Here is a 23,295-nt window from a genome sequence, read left to right as displayed (position 1 = left end):
ATTAAGATAAGATGGGGCCTGATTATTTAAGACCTTGTATGTGAGGAGCAGGATTTTGAATTCAATTCTGGGTTTGAAGGTAAGCCAAAACAGGAGAAATATGCTCTCTCTTTCTAGTCCCTGTCAGGACTCTTGCTGCAGCATTTTGGATTAGCTGAAGGCTTTTCAGTGAGTTTTTTGGACATTCTGATAATAATGAATTACAGTAGTCCAGCCTGGAAGTAATAAATGCGTGAACTAGTTTTTCAGCGTCACTCTGAGACAGGATACTTCTAATTTTAGAGATGTTGCGCAAATGGAAGAACGCAGTCTTACATATTTGTTTAATATGTGCGTTGAAGGAGATATCCTGGTCAAAAATGACTCCAAGGTTCCTCACAGCGTTACTGGAGGCCAAGGTAATGCCATCCAGAGTAAGAATCTGGTTAGATACCATATTTCTAGGCTTTTCAGGGCCGAGTACAATAACCTCAGTTTTATCTGAATTAAGAAGCAGAAAGTTAGCGGCCATCCAGGTCTTTATGTCTTTAAGACATTCCTGCAGTTTAACTAATTGGTGTGTGTTATCTGGCTTCATGGACAGATAGAGCTGGGTGTCATCTGCATGGCAGTGAAAATGTATGCTATGTCTTTTAATGATGCATGTATAGTGTAAAAAAAATTGGTCCCAGCACTGAACCTGTGGAACTCCATAATTAACCTCAGTGTGTGAAGAGGACTCTCCATTTACATGTACAAATTGGAGTCTATTAGATAGATATGATACAAACCACTGCAGTGCAGTACCTGTAATACCTACAGCATGTTCTAATCGCTCTAATAGGATATTATGGTCGACAGTATCGAATGCTGCACTAAGGTCTAGCAGGACAAGCACAGAGATGAGTCCACTGTCAGAGGCCATAAGAAGATCATTTGTAACCTTCACTAAAGCTGTTTCTGTGCTGTGATGAGCTCTGAAACCTGACTGAAACTCTTCAAATAAACCATTCCTCTGCAGATGATCTGTTAGCTGTTTGACAGCTACTCTTTCAAGGATGTTTGATATGAAAGGAACGTTGGAGATTGGCCTATAATTAGCTAAGACTGCTGGGTCTAGAGATGCTTTTTGAGTAAAGGTTTAACTACAGCCAGCTTGAAGGCCTGTGGTACATAGCCGATTATTAGAGATAGGTTGATCATATTTAAGATTGAAGAATTAATTAATGGCAGGACTTCTTTGAGCAGTTTTGTAGGAATGGGGTCTACAAGACACGTTGATGGCTTGGAGGAAGTAATTATTGAAGTTAACTCAGAAAGATCAATTGGAGAAAAAGAGTCTAATATAACATCAATGGTACTAAGAGTAGCTGTAGATAATATTACATTTGTGGGATGATTATTGGTAATTTTTTCTCTAATGATAAGAATTTTATTTGTGAAGAAGTTCATGAAGTCATTCCTAGTTAACGTTAAAGGGATGGTTGGCTCAAAAGAGCTCTGACTTTTTGTCAGCCTGGCTACAGTGCTGAAGAGAAACTGGGGGTTATTCTTATTTTCTTCAATCAGTGACGAATAGTAAGATGTTCTGGCTTTGCGGAGGACTTTCTTATAAAGCAACACACTATTTCTCGAGGCTAAATGATGATCCTCTAAATTTGTGACACGCCATTTCCTCTCCAGCTTACGAGTCATCTGCTTTAGGCTGTGTGTTTGAGAATTATACCACGGAGTCAGGTACTTCTGATTTGAGACCTTAGTTTTCACAGGAGCTACAGTATCCAGAGTCGTATGTAGTGAGGAGGTGAAATTATTAACAAGATAATCGACCTCTGTTGGAGTAGTATTCAGATAGCTGCTCTGCTCTATGTTGGTACAGGGCATTGAAGATGATAACAGTGGTTGGATTATATTCTTAAACTTAGTTACAGCACTTTCAGAAAGACATCTACTTTGATAAAGTCTACTTTCCACTGCTGTGTAATCAATTATTTTAAATGTAAATGTTATCAGGAAATGATCACATGATGATGAGAGGGTTTTCAGGAAACACTGTTAAATGTTCAGTTTCTATGCCATATGTTAAAACAAGATCTAGAGTGTGATTATTAAAGTGGTGGGTGGGTTCTTTTCCTTTTTATGAAAAGCCAATTGAGTCTAATAACAGATTAAATGCCATGTTGAGGCTGTCATTTTTAGCATCTACATGGATGTTAAAATCACCCACAATAATTATTTTATCTGAGCTGAGCACTAAATCAGATAAAAAGTCTGAGAAAGCAGACAGAAACTCTGTGTAAGGAGATGGGGGGGTAGCAGGAGGAGAGAAGCTGCAGAGATGCGTGTAAGACTGCAACTCTGCTTCCTGGTCCCAACTCTGGATAGTCATATTTTGGGGGGTTTAATAAATTTGTCCATATTTCTAGAAATGAGAGCTGCTCCATCCAAAGTGGGATGGATGCCGTCTCTCCTAACAAGATCAGGTTTCCTCCAGAAGGTTTGCCAATTATCTATGAATTCCACATCGTTTCTGGGACACCACTCAGACAGCCAGCAATTTAAGGAGAACATGCGGCTAAACATGTCACTCCTGGTCTGATTGGGGAGGGGACCAGAGAAAACTACAGAATCTGACATTGTTTTGGCAAAGTTGCACACCGATTCAATATTGCTTTTAGTGACCTCCGACTGGCGTAACTGGGTGTCATTACTGCCGACGTGAATTATGATTTTACTGAATTTACGTTTATCCTTAGCCAGCAGTTTTGAATTTCCTTCAATGTCGCCTGCTCTGGCCCCTGGAAGAAAATTGACTATGGTTGCTGGTGTCTCTAGCTTCACATGTCTGAGAACAGAATCACCAATTACCAGATTTTGACCCCCGGCGGGCGTGTCGCCGAGTGGGAAAAAACAGTTAGACACATGAACGGGTTGGTGGTGTACCTGGGGCTTCTGTTTAGGACTATGCTTCCTCCTCACCGTCACCCAGCCGCCCTCTTTCCCCAGCTGCTTGGGGTCTGCCGGGGAACAGCTAGCGGGGCCTGCGCTATCTTCGGCTGCACCAGTTACAGGGGCCTGGCTAGCTACGGGTGAATGAAGGGTGCGAAGCCGAGTCTCCCTTCCAATGTGGATCACATCAGCCAGCAACAAAGGCTCTTGTGAAATGTAGATGACCTCAGACAGCAGCGCAGGCCCTGCTGTCGTGAAGTTGGCCTCAGAGGGAGCACTAGCCCTGGTGCAATGTGGATGGCCTAAGCCAGCAATACAGGCCCTGGTGTGTTGACGATAGCCTCACAAGGAGCACATGCCGTGGTATAATGTGGATGGCCTCAGCCAGTAGCACAGGGCCTGTTGTAATGTGGATGGCCTCATCTACCAACACTGGCCCAGGTGAAATGTGGATGGTATTAGCCAGCACCACAGGCCCTGGTGTAATGTGAATGTCCTCAGCCATGACCACAGGCCCTGATGAAATGTAAATGTCCTCAGCCAGTAGCACAGGCCCTGTTGTAATGTGGATGGCCTTATCTAACAACTCTGTCCCTGGTGAAATATGGATGGTATTGGTCAGCACCACACACCCTGGTGTAATGTGAATGGCCTTAGCCAACACCACTGGCCCTGGTGAAATGTGCATGATATCGGTCAGCACCAGAGGCCCAGGTGTAATGTGGATGGCATTAACGAGGAGCAGAGGCCCTGGTGGGGTGAAGATGGCCACACAGCAATCACTTTCCCTGGTGTAATGTGGATGGTAGAAGCCGGCATCACAGGCCGTGATGTAATGTGGATCGCCTCAACCAAAAGCACAGACCCTTGTGTGGTGAAGATGGCCTCACAGGAAGCACTGTCCCTTGTGTAATGTGTATGGCCTCAGCCAACAACAGTGGACCTGGTGAAATGTGGATTATATTGGCCAGCACCACAGGCCCTGGTGTAATGTGAATATCCTCAGCCAGTAGTAAAGGCCCTTGTGTTTTCTGGAAAGCATCAGCCAGCAACACAATCCCTGGTGAAATGTGGATGGTATCATCGAGTAGCACAGGCCCTGGTGTAATGTGGATGGCCTCATCCAACAGTACAGTCCCTGGTGTGGTGAAGATCGCCTCACAGGAAGCAGTGTCCCTGGTGTAAAGTGTATGGCCTAAGCCAACAACAGTGGCCCTGGTGTAATGTGGATGGTATTGGCAAGCACCACAGGCCCTGGTGTAATGTGAATGTCCTCAGCCTGAAGCACAGGCCCTTGTGTATTGTGGATCGCTCAGCCAGCAATACAAGCCCTGGTGAAATGTGGATGTCCTCAGCCAGCACCACAGGCCCTGGTTTGGTAATGATGGCATCACAGGAAGCACTGGCATTGGTGTAATGTGGATGGCCTGAGCCAACAACACTGGCCCTGGTGAAATCTGGATGGCATCAACGAGTAGCACAGGCCCTCGTGTAATGTTGATGGCATTATCCAGCACCACATGCCCTGGTGTGGTGATGATGGCCTGACAGGAAGCACTGTCCCTGGTGTAATGCGGATGGCCTCATCCAACAACACTGGCCCTGGTGAAATGTGGATGGTATTGGCCAGCACCAAAGGACGTTGTGTAATGTGGACGGCCTCAGCCAACACCAATGGCCCTGGTGTAATGTGGATGGCAACAGGCCATGTTGTAATGTGAATGTCCTCAGCCAGTAGCACAGGCCCTTGTGTACTGTGGATGGCCTCATCCAGCAACACCACAGGCCCTGGAGAAATGTGGTTGTTTTCGGCCAGCAACACAGGCCCTTGGGTAATTTGGATGGCTAGCAGCACAGGCCCTGGTCTGGTGAAGATGGCCTCACAGGAATCACTGGCCCTGGTGTATTTTCGATGGCATCAGCAAACAGCACAGACCCTGGTCTAGTGAAGATGGCCTCACAGAAATGACTGGCCCTGGTGTATTGTGGATGGCATCAGTAGTCAACACAGGCCCTCATGAAATATAGGTGGCCTCAGCCAGCAGCACAGGCCCTACTGCAATGTGAATGGCCTCAGCCAGCAAGACAGTCCCTGGTGTAATGTTAATGTCCTCATCCAACCCCATGGCCCCGGTGCAATGTGGATGGCCTCAGCCAGCAGCACAGGACCTGGTGTAATGTGGATGGTATGGTAAGCAACACACACCCTGGTGTAATGTGGATGGCCTTAGCTTACACCACTGGCCCTGGTGTAATGTGCATGATATCGGCCAGCATCACAGGCCCTAATGTGGATGGCATTAACGAGCATCAAAGGCCCTGGTGGGGTAAAGATGGCCTCACAGGAAGCACAGGCCCTGGTGTAATGTGGATGGTAGAAGCCGGCATCACAGTCTCTGGTGTAATGTTGATGGCCTAAGCCAACAACAGTGGCCCTGGTGAAATGTGGATGGTGTTGGCCAGCAACAGAGGCCCTGGTGTAATTTGAATTGCTTAGGCCACCAGCACAGGCCCTCGTGTGGTGAAGATGGCCTCGCAGGAAGCACTGTCCCTGGTGTAATATGGATGGCCTCAGCAAACAACACTGGCCTTGGTGAAATGTCGATGGTATTGGCCAGCACCACAGGCCCTGCTGTAATGTAGATGGCATCAGCCAGTAGAACAGGCCCTTGAGTATTGTGAATGGCATCAGCCAGCAACACAGGCCCTTGGGTAATATGGAAGGCTAGTACCACAGGCCCTTGTGTAATGTGGATGGTATCAGCCAGCACCAAAGGCCCTGGTGTGGTGATGATGGCCTCACAGGAAGTACTGTCCCTGGTGTAATTTGGATGGCCTCAGCCAACAACATTGGCCCTAGTGTAATGAGGATGGCCTCAGCCATGACCACAGGCCCTGATGAAATGTAGTTGGCCTCAGCCATGACCACAGGCCCTGGTGAATTGTAAATGTCCTCAGCCAGTAGCACAGGCCCTGTTGTAATGTGGATGGCCTCATCTAACAACTCTGTCGCTGGTGAAATATGGATGGGATTGGTCAGCACCACACACCCTGGTGAAATGTGCATGATATCGGTCAGCAGCACAGGCCCAGGTGTAATCTGGATGGCATCAACGAGCAGCAGAGGACCTGGTGTGGTGAAGATGGCCTCACAGGAAGCACAGGCCTTGGTGTAATGTGAATGGCCTCAGACAGCAGCCAGGCCCTGGTGAAATGTAGATGGCCTCAGCCGGCAACATGCGCTCTGGTGAAAGGTAGTCTGCCTCAGCCAGTGGCACAGGCCCTGTTGTGGTGAAGCCAGTAGTAAAGGTCCTTGTGTTTTCTGGAACGCATCAGCCGACAACACAATCCCTGGTGAAATGTGGATGGTATCATCGAGTAGCACAGGCCCTGGTGTAATGTGGATGGCCTCATCCAACAGTACAGTCCCTGGTGTGGTGAAGATCGCCTCACAGGAAGCAGTGTCCCTGGTGTAAAGTGTATGGCCTGAGCCAACAACAGTGGCCCTGGTGAAATATGGATGGTATTGGCCAGCACCACAGGCCCTGGTGTAATGTGAATGTCCTCAGCCAGAAGCACAGGCTCTTGTGTATTGTGGATCGCATCAGCCAGCAAAACAAGCCCTGGTGAAATGTGGTTGGTATCAACGAGTAGCACAGGCCCTGGTGTAATGTGGATGGCCTCAGCAAGCAACACAGGCCGGGTTTGGTAATGATGGCATTACAGGAAGCACTGGCATTGGTGTAATGTGGATGGCCTGAGCCAACAACACTGGCCCTGGTGAAATGTGGATGGTATTGGCCAGCACCAAAGGACGTTGTGTAATGTGGATGGCCTCAGCCAACACCACTGGCCCTGGTGTAATGTGGATGGCATCAGCCAGTATCACAGGCCCTTCTGTGTTGTGGATGTCATCAGCCAGCAACACAAGCCCTGGTGAAATGTGGATGGTTTAGGACAGCACCAAAGGGCCTGGTGAAATGTGGGTGGTATTGGCCAGCACCAAAGGCCCTGGTGTAATGTGGATGGCCTCAGCCAAAAGTACAGGCCCTGGTGTGGTGAAGATGGCCTCACAGGAAGCACTGTCCGTGATGTAAAGTGTGTGGCCTCAGCCAACAACAGTGGCCCTGGTGAAATGTGGATGGTATTGGCCAGCACAACAGGCCATGTTGTAATGTGAATGTCCTCAGCCAGTAGCACAGGCCCTGGTGTAATGTGGATGGCCTCATCCAGCAACACCACAGGCCCTGGTGAAATGTGGTTGTTTTCGGCCAGCAACACAGGCCCTTGGGTAATTTGGATGGCTAGCAGCACAGGCCCTGGTCTGGTGAAGATGGCCTCACAGGAATCACTGGCCCTGGTGTATTTTCGATGGCATCAGCAAACAGCACAGACCCTGGTCTAGTGAAGATGGCCTCACAGAAATGACTGGCCCTGGTGTATTGTGGATGGCATCAGTTGTCAACACAGGCCGTCGTGAAATATAGGTGGCCTCAGCCAGCAGCACAGGCCCTACTGCAATGTGAATGGCCTCAGCCAGCAGCACAGGACCTGGTGTAATGTGGATGGTATGGTAAGCAACAAACACCCTGGTGTAATGTGGATGGCCTTAGCTTACACCACTGGCCCTGGTGTAATGTGCATGATATCGGCCAGCATCACAGGCCCTAATGTGGATGGCATCAACGAGCATCAAAGGCCCTGGTGGGGTAAAGATGGCCTCACAGGAAGCACAGGCCCTGGTGTAATGTGGATGGTAGAAGCCGGCATCACAGTCTCTGGTGTAATGTTGATGGCCTAAGCCAACAACAGTGGCCCTGGTGAAATGTGGATGGTGTTGGCAAGCACCAGAGGCCCTGGTGTAATTTGAATGGCTTAGGCCACCAGCACAGGCCCTTGTGTGGTGAAGATGGCCTCGCAGGAAGCACTGTCCCTGGTGTAATGTGGATGGCCTCAGCAAACAACACTGGCCTTGGTAAAATGTCGATGGTATTTGTCATGGTCCTGGGCCATGTGAGCCCAGTATTCTTAGTTTTCATGTATTTTTGTATTTTGTTCTTTATTTAGGCCATGCTTCCTGGGTTAATCTGTTACGTTGTTCCTTATGTGTTTTCCCTTCGTGACTCTTACCCCCTGTGTGCCCCTCTGTGTATTTATGAGCCCTCGTCTCTCTTTGTGCTTTATTCTATGTTTTCCCCAGCCCGTTATGTCTGCGTTCTCCCCGTGCTCTCTCTCCTCCTGTTTGAACCTCTGTGTACTTCCTGCTTTACTTTGCCCATCTCCCATCAGTGTTACGTTCACTCCTGCCGTGTCTTGTTATGATTATCAGTGTCACCTGTGTTCCCCGTGTGCATCCACTTCCCCTGATCATCCCTCATGTGTATTTAGTCTCTGTGTTTCGTACAGTCTGTGTCGCGTTGTCTGTGTTCTCACCTCCATGTTTTCACGGTCAGTCCTTGCAGTGATCATCATAGTCTGAGTTTTCTTAGTTTGTCGCAGTATTAGTTTTCCCAGTTTAGTTATAGTCTAGTCACGCCATCCCTGCTTTGTTTGTGCACTTTGTCTTCAGCCATAATAAAGGCTCGCTTTCTGTTAAGTCCACTCCCGTCTACTAACTTGTGTATGCACCTGGGTCCATCACACACACCACCGCACGGCCTGTCTCTGCAGACCGTGACAGTACAACGCGACCATGTCGGACCCAGCGACACAAGAGAGGGAGATCCTCCAGACGGTGGAGTCACTATGTTGTAAATGGCTGCGGTGCTCCGGAGAGGAGGAACGGGAGGAGTTGGCCCGCCAAGTGGGAGTATGCGTGTCTGTGTTTCCCTGGCTATGGGAGGCACTACACCCGCTGATCACCGACCTTCTCGTCACCGCTCTCCAACTCCGTCCGCAGCCACGGCTGCCTAGTGTGCAGGCTATGCCGCCAGAGCCCTGCTGTTGTCCCGTTTCCCCGCTGCTTCGCGAGCCAGAAGCAGTTGCAGTTGGAACGGTGAGGCTCGCCACCGACACACCTTCCGCTCGCGCCCCGTCAGCTTCCGCGTCTTCACCGCGGTCTGGCCGCACGGCGTGGCGCACGGAGACGACGGAGGCCATGGACTTTGGCGAGGAAGAGCGGCAGCAGGTGTTACGGGCTTATCGGGAGGACGAGCTCCGGTGGAAGCCCTGGCTCATCTCGGAGCAGGACCTCTCACCTGCTGCACAGCCTACCAGCCGCTCGCCGTCTCCAATCCGCTTAGACTTTACTTCGCCTGCCTCATTTCTGGCAAGGATGTGGGCGGACGACCGGGAGATCGCCGCTACATCACCCCCTGCATTGGTGCCATCAGCGCCCATCGCGCCAGCTACCAGAAGGGGGCGGCGCCGGCGCCGCCGTGGCACCGCATTAACTCCGGTGAGTGACTGCGTTTTCGTGCCTCACGTCCCCTCTATGAAGCAGAGTGAGATGAGCATTGATTTGCCGGGGCCGGACACTATGACTGAATCGTGTTCGGAGACTGACAGTACGGTGTTTAGTTGTTTAGAAAGACCTACTAAGGAAATCATGGAGCCCGGTCTCTGTGAGCAGCAGCAAGCAGCTTGCACCCACGTAGAGGAGGAGCTCCGGGGAAAGCCGTGGCCTACCCCCGATTGTCAGCACATCTTTCGGGGAACACGCCTGGCTCTCGGGGGCCCTCGGAGCCGCCAGGGTCTGCAGCCTCTCACAACTCAGTTAGCTCCCTCGCAGCCCTTCACAGCTCAGTTAGCTCCCTCGCAGCCACCCTCAGTTCAGTTAGCTCCCTCGCAGCCACCCTCAGTTCAGTTAGCTCCCTCGCAGCCACCCTCAGTTCAGTCTCCAGTGCCGCCTGTAGCGCAGGCCCCAGTAGCTCCAGTGCCGCCTGTAGCGCAGGCCCCAGTAGCTCCTGTAGCCCAGTCCCCGATAGCAGTACGGTCCGCTGGTCAGCTTAACATTCAGCCAGGGGTCTCAAATCTCTCTGGCTCTGCATCAGCTCCTGCTGGGAGCTCGGATGAGCTCATCCAGGACTCCGCGGCTCCCACGCCGCCACCTACCTCGTCAGCTGGAGAGCCCGAGGGGCCCGTTCAGCCTCCTGTCTCCGCTGGAGGGTCCGAGGGGCCCGTTCAGCCTTCTGTCTCCGCTGGAGGGTCCGAGGGGCCCGTTCAGCCTCCTGTCTCAGCTGGAGGGCCCGAGGAGCCCGTCCGGCCTCACGCCTCGTCTGCTGGAGGGCCCGAGGAGCCCGTCCAGCACCATGCCACATCAGCTGGAGGGCCCGAGGAGCCCATCCAGCCACCTTCTGCTACGCCTGGTCCGGCTCCGGCTTCAGCCTCAGAGTCTTCGTCTGCTGCGGCCTCAGAGTCTTCGCCTGCTGCGGCCTCAGAGTCTTCGCCTGCTGCAGCCTCAGAGTCTTCGCCTGCTGCAGCCTCAGAGTCTTCGTCTGCTGCAGCTCCGGCCTGTGCTTCGTCTGCTGCAGCTCCGGCCTGTGCTTCGTCTGCTGCAGCTCCGGCCTGTGCTTCGTCAGCTGCAGCTCCGGCCTGTGCTTCGTCAGCTGCAGCTCCAGCCTGCGCTTCGTCAGCTGCAGCCTCAGAGCCGTCATCCTCGCCCGGTCCGGCCTCTGCATCAGCTGCTCCTGCTCCGCCTGGTCCGGCTCCGGCTGCTGCAGCCTCAGAGTCTTCGTCTGCTGCAGCCTCAGAGTCTTCGTCCGCTGCAGCCTCAGCCTGTGCTTCGTCCGCTGCAGCCTCAGCCTGTGCTTCGTCCGCTGCAGCCTCAGCCTGTGCTTCGTCCGCTGCAGCCTCAACCTGTGCTTCGTCTGGTCCCGCCTCAGCCTGTGCTTCGTCCGCTGCAGCCTCAGCCTGTGCTTCGTCCGCTGCAGCCTCAGCCTGTGCTTCGTCCGCTGCAGCCTCAACCTGTGCTTCGTCTGGTCCCGCCTCAGCCTGTGCTTCGTCTGGTCCCGCCTCGACTGGTCCCGTGCCCACCGGGCCTCGGGCAGTACGCCTGACACTTCTTCGCCGCCGCCGCCGCCGCTGCCTTGCGCACTGCCGGCCCCCTGAACTGCTTCGCCGCCGCCGCTGCCTTGCGCACTGCCGGCCCCCTAAACTGCTTCGCCGCCGCCGCTGCCTTCCGCGCGGCCGGCCCCCTGAACTGCTCCGCCTTCGCCGCCGCCGCTGCCTTCCGCGTGGCCGGCCCCCTGAACTGCTCCGCCTTCGCCGCCGCCACTGCCTTCCGCGCGGTCGGCCTCTGGATCTGTTCTGTCACCGTGGCCACCTTTCCCGTGGCCGGCCTCCGGAACGGTTGGACTGGACTTTTGTGTTGTCGCCTCTCGGGTTGGCCTTCGGGCCTCTTTGGACATTCGCCTTCCTGTTCTGGACTCTTTTGTGTATTTGTGGACTCAGTTTTGTTCTCGTGCTCCTTGTTTTTGGTTCGTTTTGTTCCCTCCGTCCTGGTCCCCCGCCTCCCGCCCTGGGTGGGGTGTTTTCTGTTTCGCTTGTGTTTTCTTTCTCGGGTTTGGGCTGTCGGGAGCCAGCCCTTTAGGCGGGGGGTGGTGTCATGGTCCTGGGCCATGTGGGCCCAGTATTCTTAGTTTTCATGTATTTTTGTATTTTGTTCTTTATTTAGGCCATGCTTCCTGGGTTAATCTCTTACGTTGTTCCTTATGTGTTTTCCCTTCGTGACTCTTACCCCCTGTGTGCCCCTCTGTGTATTTATGAGCCCTCGTCTCTCTTTGTGCTTTATTCTATGTTTTCCCCAGCCCGTTATGTCTGCGTTCTCCCCGTGCTCTCTCTCCTCCTGTTTGAACCTCTGTGTACTTCCTGCTTTACTTTGCCCATCTCCCATCAGTGTTACGTTCACTCCTGCCGTGTCTTGTTATGATTATCAGTGTCACCTGTGTTCCCCGTGTGCATCCACTTCCCCTGATCATCCCTCATGTGTATTTAGTCTCTGTGTTTCGTACAGTCTGTGTCGCGTTGTCTGTGTTCTCACCTCCATGTTTTCACGGTCAGTCCTTGCAGTGATCATCATAGTCTGAGTTTTCTTAGTTTGTCGCAGTATTAGTTTTCCCAGTTTAGTTATAGTCTAGTCACGCCATCCCTGCTTTGTTTGTGCACTTTGTCTTCAGCCATAATAAAGGCTCGCTTTCTGTTAAGTCCACTCCCGTCTACTAACTTGTGTATGCACCTGGGTCCATCACACACACCACCGCACGGCCTGTCTCTGCAGACCGTGACAGGTATTGGCCAGCACCACAGGCCCTGCTGTAATGTAGATGGCATCAGCCAGTAGAACAGGCCCTTGACTATTGTGAATGGCATCAGCCATTGTTTCTCCTTTTTTGTATGTGTTCATGGTTTTGTATATGTAATTGTATGTGTATGTACATTTTATATGTAGATTTGTTTACTTTAAATAAAGATTTAAAAAAAAAATGTCGATGGTATTAGCCAGCACCACAGGCCCTGCTGTAATGTAGATGGCATCAGCCAGTAGAACAGGCCCTTGAGTATTGTGAATGGCATCAGCCAGCAACACAGGCCCTTGGGTAATATGGAAGGCTAGCAGCACAGGCCCTTGTGTAATGTGGATGGTATCAGCCAGCACCAAAGGCCCTGGTGTGGTGATGATGGCCTCACAGGAAGTACTGTTCCTGGTGTAATTTGGATGGCCTCAGCCAACAACATTGGCCCTAGTGTAATGTGGATGGTATTGGCTAGCACCACAGGCCCTGGTGTAATGTGAATGTCCTCAGCCATGACCACAGGCCCTGATGAAATGTAGTTGGCCTCAGCCATGACCACAGGCCCTGGTGAAATGTAAATGTCCTCAGCCAGTAGCAGAGGCCCTGTTGTAATGTGGATGGCCTCATCTAACAACCCTGTCGCTGGTGAAATATGGATGGGATTGGTCAGCACCACACACCCTGGTGAAATGTGCATGATATCGGTCAGCAGCACAGGCCCAGGTGTAATCTGGATGGCATCAACGAGCAGCAGAGGACCTGGTGTGGTGAAGATGGCCTCACAGGAAGCACTGTCCCTTGTGTAATGTGTATGGCCTTTGCCAAAAACAGTGGCCCTGGTGAAATGTGGATTATATTGGCCAGCACCACAGGCCCTGGCATAATGTTAATATCCTCAGCCAGTAGTAAAGGCCCTTGTGTTTTGTGGAACGCATCAGCCAGCAACACAATCCCTGGTGAAATGTGGATGGCCTCATCCAGCACCACAGGCCCTGGTTTGGTGATGATTGCCACACAGGAAGAATTGTGCCTGGTGTAATGTGGATGGTCTGATCCAACAGTACAGGCCCTGGTGTGGTGAAGATGTCCTCAGAGGAAGCACAGGCCTTGGTGTAATGTGGATGGCCTCAGACAGCAGCCAGGCCCTGGTGAAAGGTAGTCTGCCTCAGCCAGTAGCACAGGCCCTGTTGTGGTGAAGATGGCCTCACAGGAAGCACTGTCCCTGGTGTAATGTGTATGTCCTCAGGCAACAACACTGGCCCTCTTTAAATGTGGATGGTATTGGCCAACACCACAGGCCCTGGTGTGATGTGAATGTCCTCAGCCAACACCACTGGCCCTGGTGTAATGTGGATGGCATCAGCCAGTAGCACAGGCCCTTGTGTATTGTGGATCGCATCAGCCAGCAACACAAGCCCTGGTGAAATGTGGATGGTTTCGGCCTGCACCACAGGCCCTGGTTTAATGTGGATGGCATCAACGAGTAGCACAGGCCCTTGTGTAATGTGGATCACATCAGCCAGCAACACAGGCTCTGGTGAAATGTAGATGACCTCAGACAGCAGCGCAGGCCCTGCTTTCGTGAAGTTGGCTTCACAGGGAGCACATGCCGTGGTATAATGTGGATGGCCTCAGCCAGTAGCACAGACCTTGGTGTAATGTGGATGACCTTAGCCAACACCACTGGCCCTGGTGAAATGTGGATGACATCGGCAAGGACCAATGGCCCTAATGTAATGTGGATGGTTTCAGCGAACAACACTGGCCCTGGTGAAATGTCGGTGGTATTGGCCAGCACCACAGGCCCAGGTTTAATGTAGATGGCATCAGCCAGTAGCACAGGCCCTTGAGTATTGTGAATGTTATCAGCCAGCAACACCACTGGCACTTGTGAAATGTGGATGGTTTCGTGCAGCAATACAGGCCCTTGGGTAATGTGGAAGGCTATCAGCACTGGCCCCTGTGTAATGTGGATGGCCTCATCCAACAACACTGGCCCTGGTGAAATGTGGAAGGGCCTGTGGTGCTGGCCGAAAACAACCACATTTCACCAGGGCCTGTGGTGTTGCTGTATGAGGCCATCCACATTACACAAGGGCCTGTGTTACTGGCTGAGGACATTCACATTACACCAGGGCCTGTGGTGCTGGCCAATACCATCCACATAACACCAGGGCCAATGGTTTTAGCTGAGGACATTCACATTACACCAGGGCCTGTGGTGCTGGCCAATACCATCCCCATTTCACCAGGGCCAGTGTTGTTGGATGAGGCCATTCACAATACGCCAGGGCCTGTGGTGTTGGCCAATACCATCCACATTTAAAGAGGGCCAGTTTTGTTGGCTGAGGACATACACATTACACCAGGGACAGTGTTTCCTGTGAGGCCATCTTCACCACAACAGGCCCTGTGCTACTGGCTGAGGCAGACTACCTTTCACCAGAGCGCATGTTGCCGGCTGAGGCCATCTACATTTCACCAGGGCTTGGCTGCTGTCTGAGGCCATTCACATTACACCAAGGCCTGTGCTTCCTGTGAGGCCATCTTCACCACACCAGGGCCTGTACTGTTGGATGAGGCCATCCACATTACACCAGGGCCTGTGCTACTCGATGATACCATCCACATTTCACCAGGGATTGTGTTGTCGGCTGATGCGTTCCAGAAAACACAAGGGCCTTTACTACTGGCTTCACCACAACAGGGCCTGTGCCACTGGCTGAGGCAGACTACCTTTCACCAGAGCGCATGTTGCCGGCTGAGGCCATCTACATTTCACCAGGGCCTGGCTGCTGTCTGAGGCCATTCACATTACACCAAGGCCTGTGCTTCCTGTGAGGCCATCTTCACCACACCAGGGCCTGTACTGTTGGATGAGGCCATCCACATTACACCAGGTACAGTTCTTCCTGTGTGGCAATCATCACCAAACCAGGGCCTGTGGTGCTGGATGAGGCCATCCACATTTCACCAGGGATTGTGTTGCTGGCTGATGCGTTCCACAAAACACAAGGGCCTTTACTACTGGCTGAGGATATTCACATTACACCAGGGCCTGTGGTGCTGGCCAATATAATCCACATTTCACCAGGGCCACTGTTTTTGGCAAAGGCCATACACATTACACAAGGGACAGTGCTTCCTGTGAGGCCATATTCACCACACCAGGGCCTCTGCTGCTCGTTGATGCCATCCAGATTACACCTGGGCCTGTGGTGCTGACCGATATCATGCACATTTAACCAGGGTGTGTGGTGCTGACCAATCCCATTCATATTTCACCAGCGACAGAGTTGTTAGATGAGGCCATCCACATTACAACAGGGCCTGTGCTACTGGCTGAGGACATTTACATTTCACCAGGGCCTGTGGTCTTGGCTGAGGCCAACTACATTTCATCAGGGCCTGTGGTCATGGCTGAGGACATTCACATTACACCAGGGCCTGTGGTGCTAGCCAATGCCATCCACATTACACAAGGGCCTGTGCTGCTAGCCTTCCATATTACCCAAGGACTTGTGTTGCTGGCTGATGCCATTCACAATACTCAAGGGCCTGTTCTACTGGCTGATGCCATCTACATTACAGCAGGGCCTGTGGTGCTGGCCAATACCATCGACATTTTACCAAGGCCAGTGTTGTTTGCTGAGGCCATCCACATTACACCAGGGACAGTGCTTCCTGTGAGGCCATCTTCACCACACGAGGGCCTGTGCTGGTGGCCTAAGCCATTCAAATTACACCAGGGCCACTGTTGTTGGCTTAGGCCATCAACATTACACCAGAGACTGTGATTCCGGCTTCTACCATCCACATTACACCAGGGCCTGTGATTCCTGTGAGGCCATCTTTACCCCTCCAGGGCCTTTGATGCTCGTTGATGCCATCCACATTTGGGCCTGTGATGCTGGCCGATATCATGCACATTACACCAGGGCCAGTGGTGTAAGTTAAGGCCATCCACATTACACCAGGGTGTGTGGTGCTTTACCAATACCATCCATATTTCACAAGGGCCAGTGTTGTTAGATGAAGCCATCCACATTGCAACACGGCCTGTGCTACTGGCTGAGGCCATCCACAATATACAGGGAGCATGTGCTCCCTGCGAGGCTATCGTCACCACACCAGGGCCTGTATTGCTGGCTTAGGCTATCCACATTGCACCAGGGCCAGTGCTCCCTCTGAGAACAACTTCACGACAGCAAGGCCTGTTCTGCTGTCTGAGGTCATCTACATTTCACCAGAGCCTGTGTTGCTGGCTGATGTGATCCACATTACACAAGGGCCTGTGCTACTTTTTGATGCCATCTACATTAAACCAGGGCCAGTGGTGTTGGCTGAGGACATTCACATTACGCCAGGGCCTGTTGTGTTGGCCAATACCATCCACATTTCACCAGGGCCAGTGTTGTTGGATGAGGCCATTCACATTACACCAGGTGGTGGCCAATACCATCCACATTACACCAGGGACAGTGCTTCCCGTGAGGCCATCTTCACAACACCAGGGACTGTGCTGTTGACTGAAACCATCCACATTACATCAGGGCCATTGGTCCTTGCCGATGTCATCCACATTTCACCAGGGCCAGTGGTGTTGGCTGAGGCCATCCACATTACACCAAGGTCTGTGGTGCTGGCCATTACCATCCACATTGCACCTGGGCCAGTGTTGGTAGATGAGTCCATCCACATTACAACAGGGCCTGTGCTACATGCTGAGGCCATCCACATTATGCATTTGAATGGGGAACTCGCACGAAACAAAGTATAGGTTTTCATTATGTGAATAACTTGAAAATCTTAGCTCAAACAGCTGCAAAACCTTTTTGCCCAGCATGGGGATATCGAATTCTATAAGATAAATCCATGAATATGTGTGTCTGAGTCTTCTATCAAAAGATACACCGATTTATATGAAGTTGTGCAAAAACGCTTTATTTCGCCAAGACAGTGCGTTTCTGACGATTACATGCATTTGAATGGGGAACTCGCACGAAACAAATTATAGGTTTTCATTATGTGAATAACTTGAAAATCTTAGCTCACACAGCTGCAAAACCTGTTTGCCCAGCACGGGGATATTGAATTCTATAAGATAAAGCCATGAATACGTATATCTGAATCTTCTATCAAAAGTTACACCGATTTATATGAAGGTTTGCAAAAACGCTTTATTTCGCCAAGACAGTGCGTTTCTGACGATTACATGCATTTGAATGGGGAACTCGCACGAAACAAAGTAGGTTTTCATTATGTGAATAACTTGAAAATCTTATATCAAACAGCTGCAAAACCTGTTTGCCCAGCACGGGGATATCGAATTCTATAAGATAAAGCCATAAATATGTATTTCTGAGTCTTCTATCGAAAGTTACAGCTGTCTTTATGAAGACCATGAAAAACGTTTTATTTCACCACGTTAGTGCGTTTCTCGCTATTACATGCATTTGAATGGAGTTCTCGCCCGACACAAAGTATAGGTTTTCATTATGTGAATAACTTGAAAATCTTAGCTCAAACAGCTGCAAAGCCTGTTTCCCCAGCCCGGGGATATTGAATTCTATAAGATAAAGCCATGAATACGTATATCTGAATCTTCTATCAAAAGTTACACCGATTTATATGAAGTTGTGCAAAAACGCTTTATTTCGCCAAGACAGTGCGTTTCTGACGATTACATGCATTTGAATGTGGAACTTGCACGAAACAAAGTATAGGTTTTCATTATGTGAATAACTTGAAAATATTAGCTCAAATAGCCGCAAAAACTTTTTGCCCAGCACGGGGATATTGAATTCTATAAAATAAAGCCATAAATATGTATTTCTGAGTCTTCTATCGAAAGTTACAGCTGTCTTTATGAAGACCATGAAAAACGTTTTATTTCACCACGTTAGTGCGTTTCTCGCTATTACATGCATTTGAATGGAGTTCTCGCCCGACACAAAGTATAGGTTTTCATTATGTGAATAACTTGAAAATCTTAGCTCAAACAGCTGCAAAACCTTTTTGCCAAGCACGGGGATATTGAATTCTATAAGATAAAGCCATGAATACGTATATCTGAATCTTCTGTCAAAAGTTACAGGTGTCTTTATGAAGACCATGAAAAACGCTTTATTTCACCACGTTAGTGCGTTTCTCGCTATTACATGCATTTGAATGGAGTTCTCGCCCGACACAAAGTATAGGTTTTCATTATGTGTATAACTTGAAAATCTTAGCTCAAACAGCTGCAAAACCTTTTTGCCAAGCACGGGGATATTGAATTCTATAAGATAAAGCCATGAATACGTATATCTGAATCTTCTATCAAAAGTTACACCGATTTATATGAAGTTGTGCAAAAACGCTTTATTTCGCCAAGACAGTGCGTTTCTGACGATTACATGCATTTGAATGGGGAACTCGCCCGACACAAAGTATAGGTTTTCATTATGTGTATAACTTGAAAATCTTAGCTCAAACAGCTGCAAAACCTGTTTGCATAGCACGGGGATATTGAGTTCTATAAGATAAAGCCACGAATATGTATTTCTGAGTCTTCTATCAAAAGTCACACCGATTTAGATGAAGTTGTGCAAAAACGCTTTATTTCGCCAAGACAGTGCGTTTCTGACGATTACATGCATTTGAATGGGGAACTCGCACGAAACAAAGTATAAGTTGTCATTATGTGAATAACTTGAAATCTTAGCTCAAACAGCTGCAAAACCTTTTTGCCCAGCACGGGGATATTGAATTCTATAAGATAAAGCCATGAATACGTATATCTGAATCTTCTATCAAAAGTTACACCGATTTATATGAAGTTGTGCAAAAACGCTTTATTTCGCCAAGACAGTGCGTTTCTGACGATTACATGCATTTGAATGGGGAACTCGCACGAAACAAAGTATAGGTCTTCATTATGTGAATAACTTGAAAATCTTAGCTCAAACAGCTGCAAAACCTTTTCACCCAACATGGGGATATTGAATTCTATAAGATAAAGCCATGAATACGTATATCTGAATCTTCTATCAAAAGTTACACCGATTCATATGAAGTTGTGCAAAAACGCTTTATTTCGCCAAGACAGTGCGTTTCTGACGATTACATGCATTTGAATGGGGAACTCGACCGAAACAAAGTATATGTTTTCATTATGTGAATAACTTGGAAATCTTAGCTCAAACAGCTGCAAAACCTGTTTTCCCAGCACGGAGACCTTGAGTTCTATAAGATAAAGCCATAAACATGTTTGTCTGAGTCTTCTATCAAAAGTTACAGCTATTTATATGAAGTTGTACAAAAACGCTTTCTTTCGCCAAGACAGTGCGTTTCTCACTGTTACATGCATTTGAATAGGGAACTCGACCGAAACAAAGTATAGGTTTTCATTATGTGAATAACTTGGAAATCTTAGCTCAAACAGCTGCAAAACCTGTTTGCCCAGCACGGGGACCTTGAGTTCTATAAGATAAAGCCATAAACATGTGTATCCGAGTCTTCTATCAAAAGTTACAGCTATTTCTATGAAGTTGTACAAAAACGCTTTCTTTCGCCAAGACAGTGCGTTTCTCACTGTTACATGCATTTGAATGGGGAACTCCACCGAAACAAAGTATAGGTTTTCATTATGTGAATAACTTGGAAATCTTAGCTCAAACAGCTGCAAAAGCTGTTTGCCCAGCACAGGAACCTTGAGTTCTATAAGATAAAGCCATAAACATGTGTATCCGAGTCTTCTATCAAAAGTTACAGCTATTTATATGAAGTTGTACAAAAACGCTTTCTTTCGCCAAGACAGTGCGTTTCTCACTGTTACATGCATTTGAATGGGGAACTCCACCGAAACAAAGTATATGTTTTCATTATGTGAATAACTTGGAAATCTTAGCTCAAACAGCTGCAAAACCTGTTTTCCCAGCACGGATACCTTGAGTTCTATAAGATAAAGCCATAAACATGTTTGTCTGAGTCTTCTATCAAAAGTTACAGCTATTTATATGAAGTTGTACAAAAACGCTTTCTTTCGCCAAGACAGTGCGTTTCTCACTGTTACATGCATTTGAATGGGGAACTCGACCGAAACAAAGTATAGGTTTTCATTATGTGAATAACTTGGAAATCTTAGCTCAAACAGCTGCAAAACCTGTTTGCCCAGCACGGGGACCTTGAGTTCTATAAGATAAAGCCATAAACATGTGTATCCGAGTCTTCTATCAAAAGTTACAGCTATTTCTATGAAGTTGTACAAAAACGCTTTCTTTCGCCAAGACAGTGCGTTTCTCACTGTTACATGCATTTGAATGGGGAACTCGACCGAAACAAAGTATAGGTTTTCATTATGTGAATAACTTGGAAATCTTAGCTCAAACAGCTGCAAAAGCTGTTTGCCCAGCACAGGAACCTTGAGTTCTATAAGATAAAGCCATAAACATGTGTATCCGAGTCTTCTATCAAAAGTTACAGCTATTCATATGAAGTTGTACAAAAACGCTTTCTTTCGCCAAGACAGTGCGTTTCTCACTGTTACATGCATTTGAATGGGGAACTCCACCGAAACAAAGTATATGTTTTCATTATGTGAATAACTTGGAAATCTTAGCTCAAACAGCTGCAAAACCTGTTTTCCCAGCACGGAGACCTTGAGTTCTATAAGATAAAGCCATAAACATGTTTGTCTGAGTCTTCTATCAAAAGTTACAGCTATTTATATGAAGTTGTACAAAAACGCTTTCTTTCGCCAAGACAGTGCGTTTCTCACTGTTACATGCATTTGAATGGGGAACTCGACCGAAACAAAGTATAGGTTTTCATTATGTGAATAACTTGGAAATCTTAGCTCAAACAGCTGCAAAACCTGTTTGCCCAGCACGGGGACCTTGAGTTCTATAAGATAAAGCCATAACCATGTGTATCCGAGTCTTCTATCAAAAGTTACAGCTATTTATATGAAGTTGTACAAAAACGCTTTCTTTCGCCAAGACAGTGCGTTTCTCACTGTTACATGTATTTGAATGGGGAACTCGACTGAAACAAAGTATAGGTTTTCATTATGTGAATAACTTGGAAATCTTAGCTTAAACAGCTGCAAAACCTGTTTTCCCAGCACGGGGAACGTGAGTTCTATAAGATAAAGCCATAAACATGTGTATCCGAGTCTTCTATCAAAAGTTACAGCTATTTATATGAAGTTGTACAAAATAGCTTTCTTTGGCCAAGACAGTGCGTTTCTCACTGTTACATGTATTTGAATGGGGAACTCGACCGAAACAAAGTATAGGTTTTCATTATGTGAATAACTTGGAAATCTTAGCTCAAACAGCTGCAAAACCTCTTTTCCCAGCACGGGAACCTTGAGTTCTATAAGATAAAGCCATAAACATGTGTATCCGAGTCTTCTATCAAAAGTTACAGCTATTTATATGAAGTTGTACAAAAACGCTTTCTTTCGCCAAGACAGTGCGTTTCTCACTGTTACATGCATTTGAATGGGGAACTCGACTGAAACAAAGTATAGGTTTTCATTATGTGAATAACTTGGAAATCTTAGCTCAAACAGCTGCAAAACCTGTTTGCCCAGCAAGGGGACCTTGAGTTCTATAAGATAAAGCCATAAACATGTGTATCCGAGTCTTCTATCAAAAGTTACAGCTATTTATATGAAGTTGTACAAAATAGCTTTCTTTCGCCAAGACAGTGCGTTTCTCACTGTTACATGCATTTGAATGGGGAACTCGACTGAAACAAAGTATAGGTTTTCATTATGTGAATAACTTGGAAATCTTAGCTCAAACAGCTGCAAAACCTGTTTGCCCAGCAAGGGGACCTTGAGTTCTATAAGATAAAGCCATAAACATGTGTATCCGAGTCTTCTATCAAAAAATTACAGCTATTTATATGAAGTTGTACAAAATAGCTTTCTTTCGCCAAGACAGTGCGCTTCTCACTGTTACATGCATTTGAATGGGGAACTCGACCAAAACAAAGTATACGTTTTCATTATGTGAATAACTTGGAAATCTTAGCTTAAACAGCTGCAAAACCTGTTTTCCCAGCACGGAGACCTTGAGTTCTATAATATAAGGCCATAAACATGTTTGTCTGAGTCTTCTATCAAAAGTTACAGCTATTTCTATGAAGTTGTACAAAAACGCTTTCTTTCGCCAAGACAGTGCGTTTCTCACTGTTACATGCATTTGAATGGGGAACTCGACCGAAACAAAGTATAGGTTTTCATTATGTGAATAACTTGGAAATCTTAGCTCAAACAGCTGCAAAACCTGTTTGCCCAGCACGGGAACCTTGAGTTCTATAAGATAAAGCCATAAACATGTGTATCCGAGTCTTCTATCAAAAGTTACAGCTATTCATATGAAATTGTACAAAAACGCTTTCTTTCGCCAAGACAGTGCATTTCTCACTGTTACATGCATTTGAATGGGGAACTCCACCGAAACAAAGTACAAGTTTTCATTATGTGAATAACTTGGAAATCTTAGCTCAAACAGCTGCAAAACCTGTTTTCCCAGCACGGGAACCTTGAGTTCTATACGATAAAGCCATAAACATGTGTATCCGAGTCTTCTATCAAAAGTTACAGCTATTTATATGAAGTTGTACAAAAACGCTTTCTTTCGCCAAGACAGTGCGTTTCTCACTGTTACATGCATTTGAATGGGGAACTCGACTGAAACAAAGTATAGGTTTTCATTATGTGAATAACTTGGAAATCTTAGCTCAAACAGCTGCAAAACCTGTTTGCCCAGCACGGGGAACGTGAGTTCTATAAGATAAAGCCATAAACATGTGTATCCGAGTCTTCTATCAAAAGTTACAGCTATTTATATGAAGTTGTACAAAATAGCTTTCTTTCGCCAAGACAGTGCGCTTCTCACTGTTACATGCATTTGAATGGGGAACTCGACCAAAACAAAGTATACGTTTTCATTATGTGAATAACTTGGAAATCTTAGCTTAAACAGCTGCAAAACCTGTTTTCCCAGCACGGAGACCTTGAGTTCTATAATATAAAGCCATAAACATGTTTGTCTGAGTCTTCTTTCAAAAGTTACAGCTATTTATATGAAGTTGTACAAAAACGCTTTCTTTCGCCAAGACAGTGCGTTTCTCACTG

General features: G+C 48.0%; 1 protein-coding gene across 1 annotated transcript in view; it reads left to right on the top strand.

The window, feature by feature from the left end:
• Positions 1-9,013: 9,013 nt before the first annotated feature.
• Positions 9,014-23,295, top strand: part of LOC147320131 (uncharacterized) — a 46,474-nt gene continuing 32,192 nt past the window's right edge. The window contains exon 1 of the mRNA XM_086307609.1: positions 9,014-9,672. Within this exon, the coding sequence (XP_086163735.1) occupies positions 9,026-9,672 (647 nt within the window). The 5' untranslated portion in view covers positions 9,014-9,025. The remainder of the gene's footprint in view (positions 9,673-23,295) is intronic.

Source organism: Aulonocara sp. 'chitande type north' Nkhata Bay, linkage group LG10 (genome assembly GCF_057382095.1).
Source record: "Aulonocara sp. 'chitande type north' Nkhata Bay isolate Kocher_YH1m ecotype deep benthic linkage group LG10, A_spYH_male_GT1.1, whole genome shotgun sequence".
In the NCBI taxonomy this organism is placed as follows: domain Eukaryota; kingdom Metazoa; phylum Chordata; class Actinopteri; order Cichliformes; family Cichlidae; genus Aulonocara; species Aulonocara sp. 'chitande type north' Nkhata Bay.
This window is presented reverse-complemented; position numbering and strand designations above follow the sequence as displayed.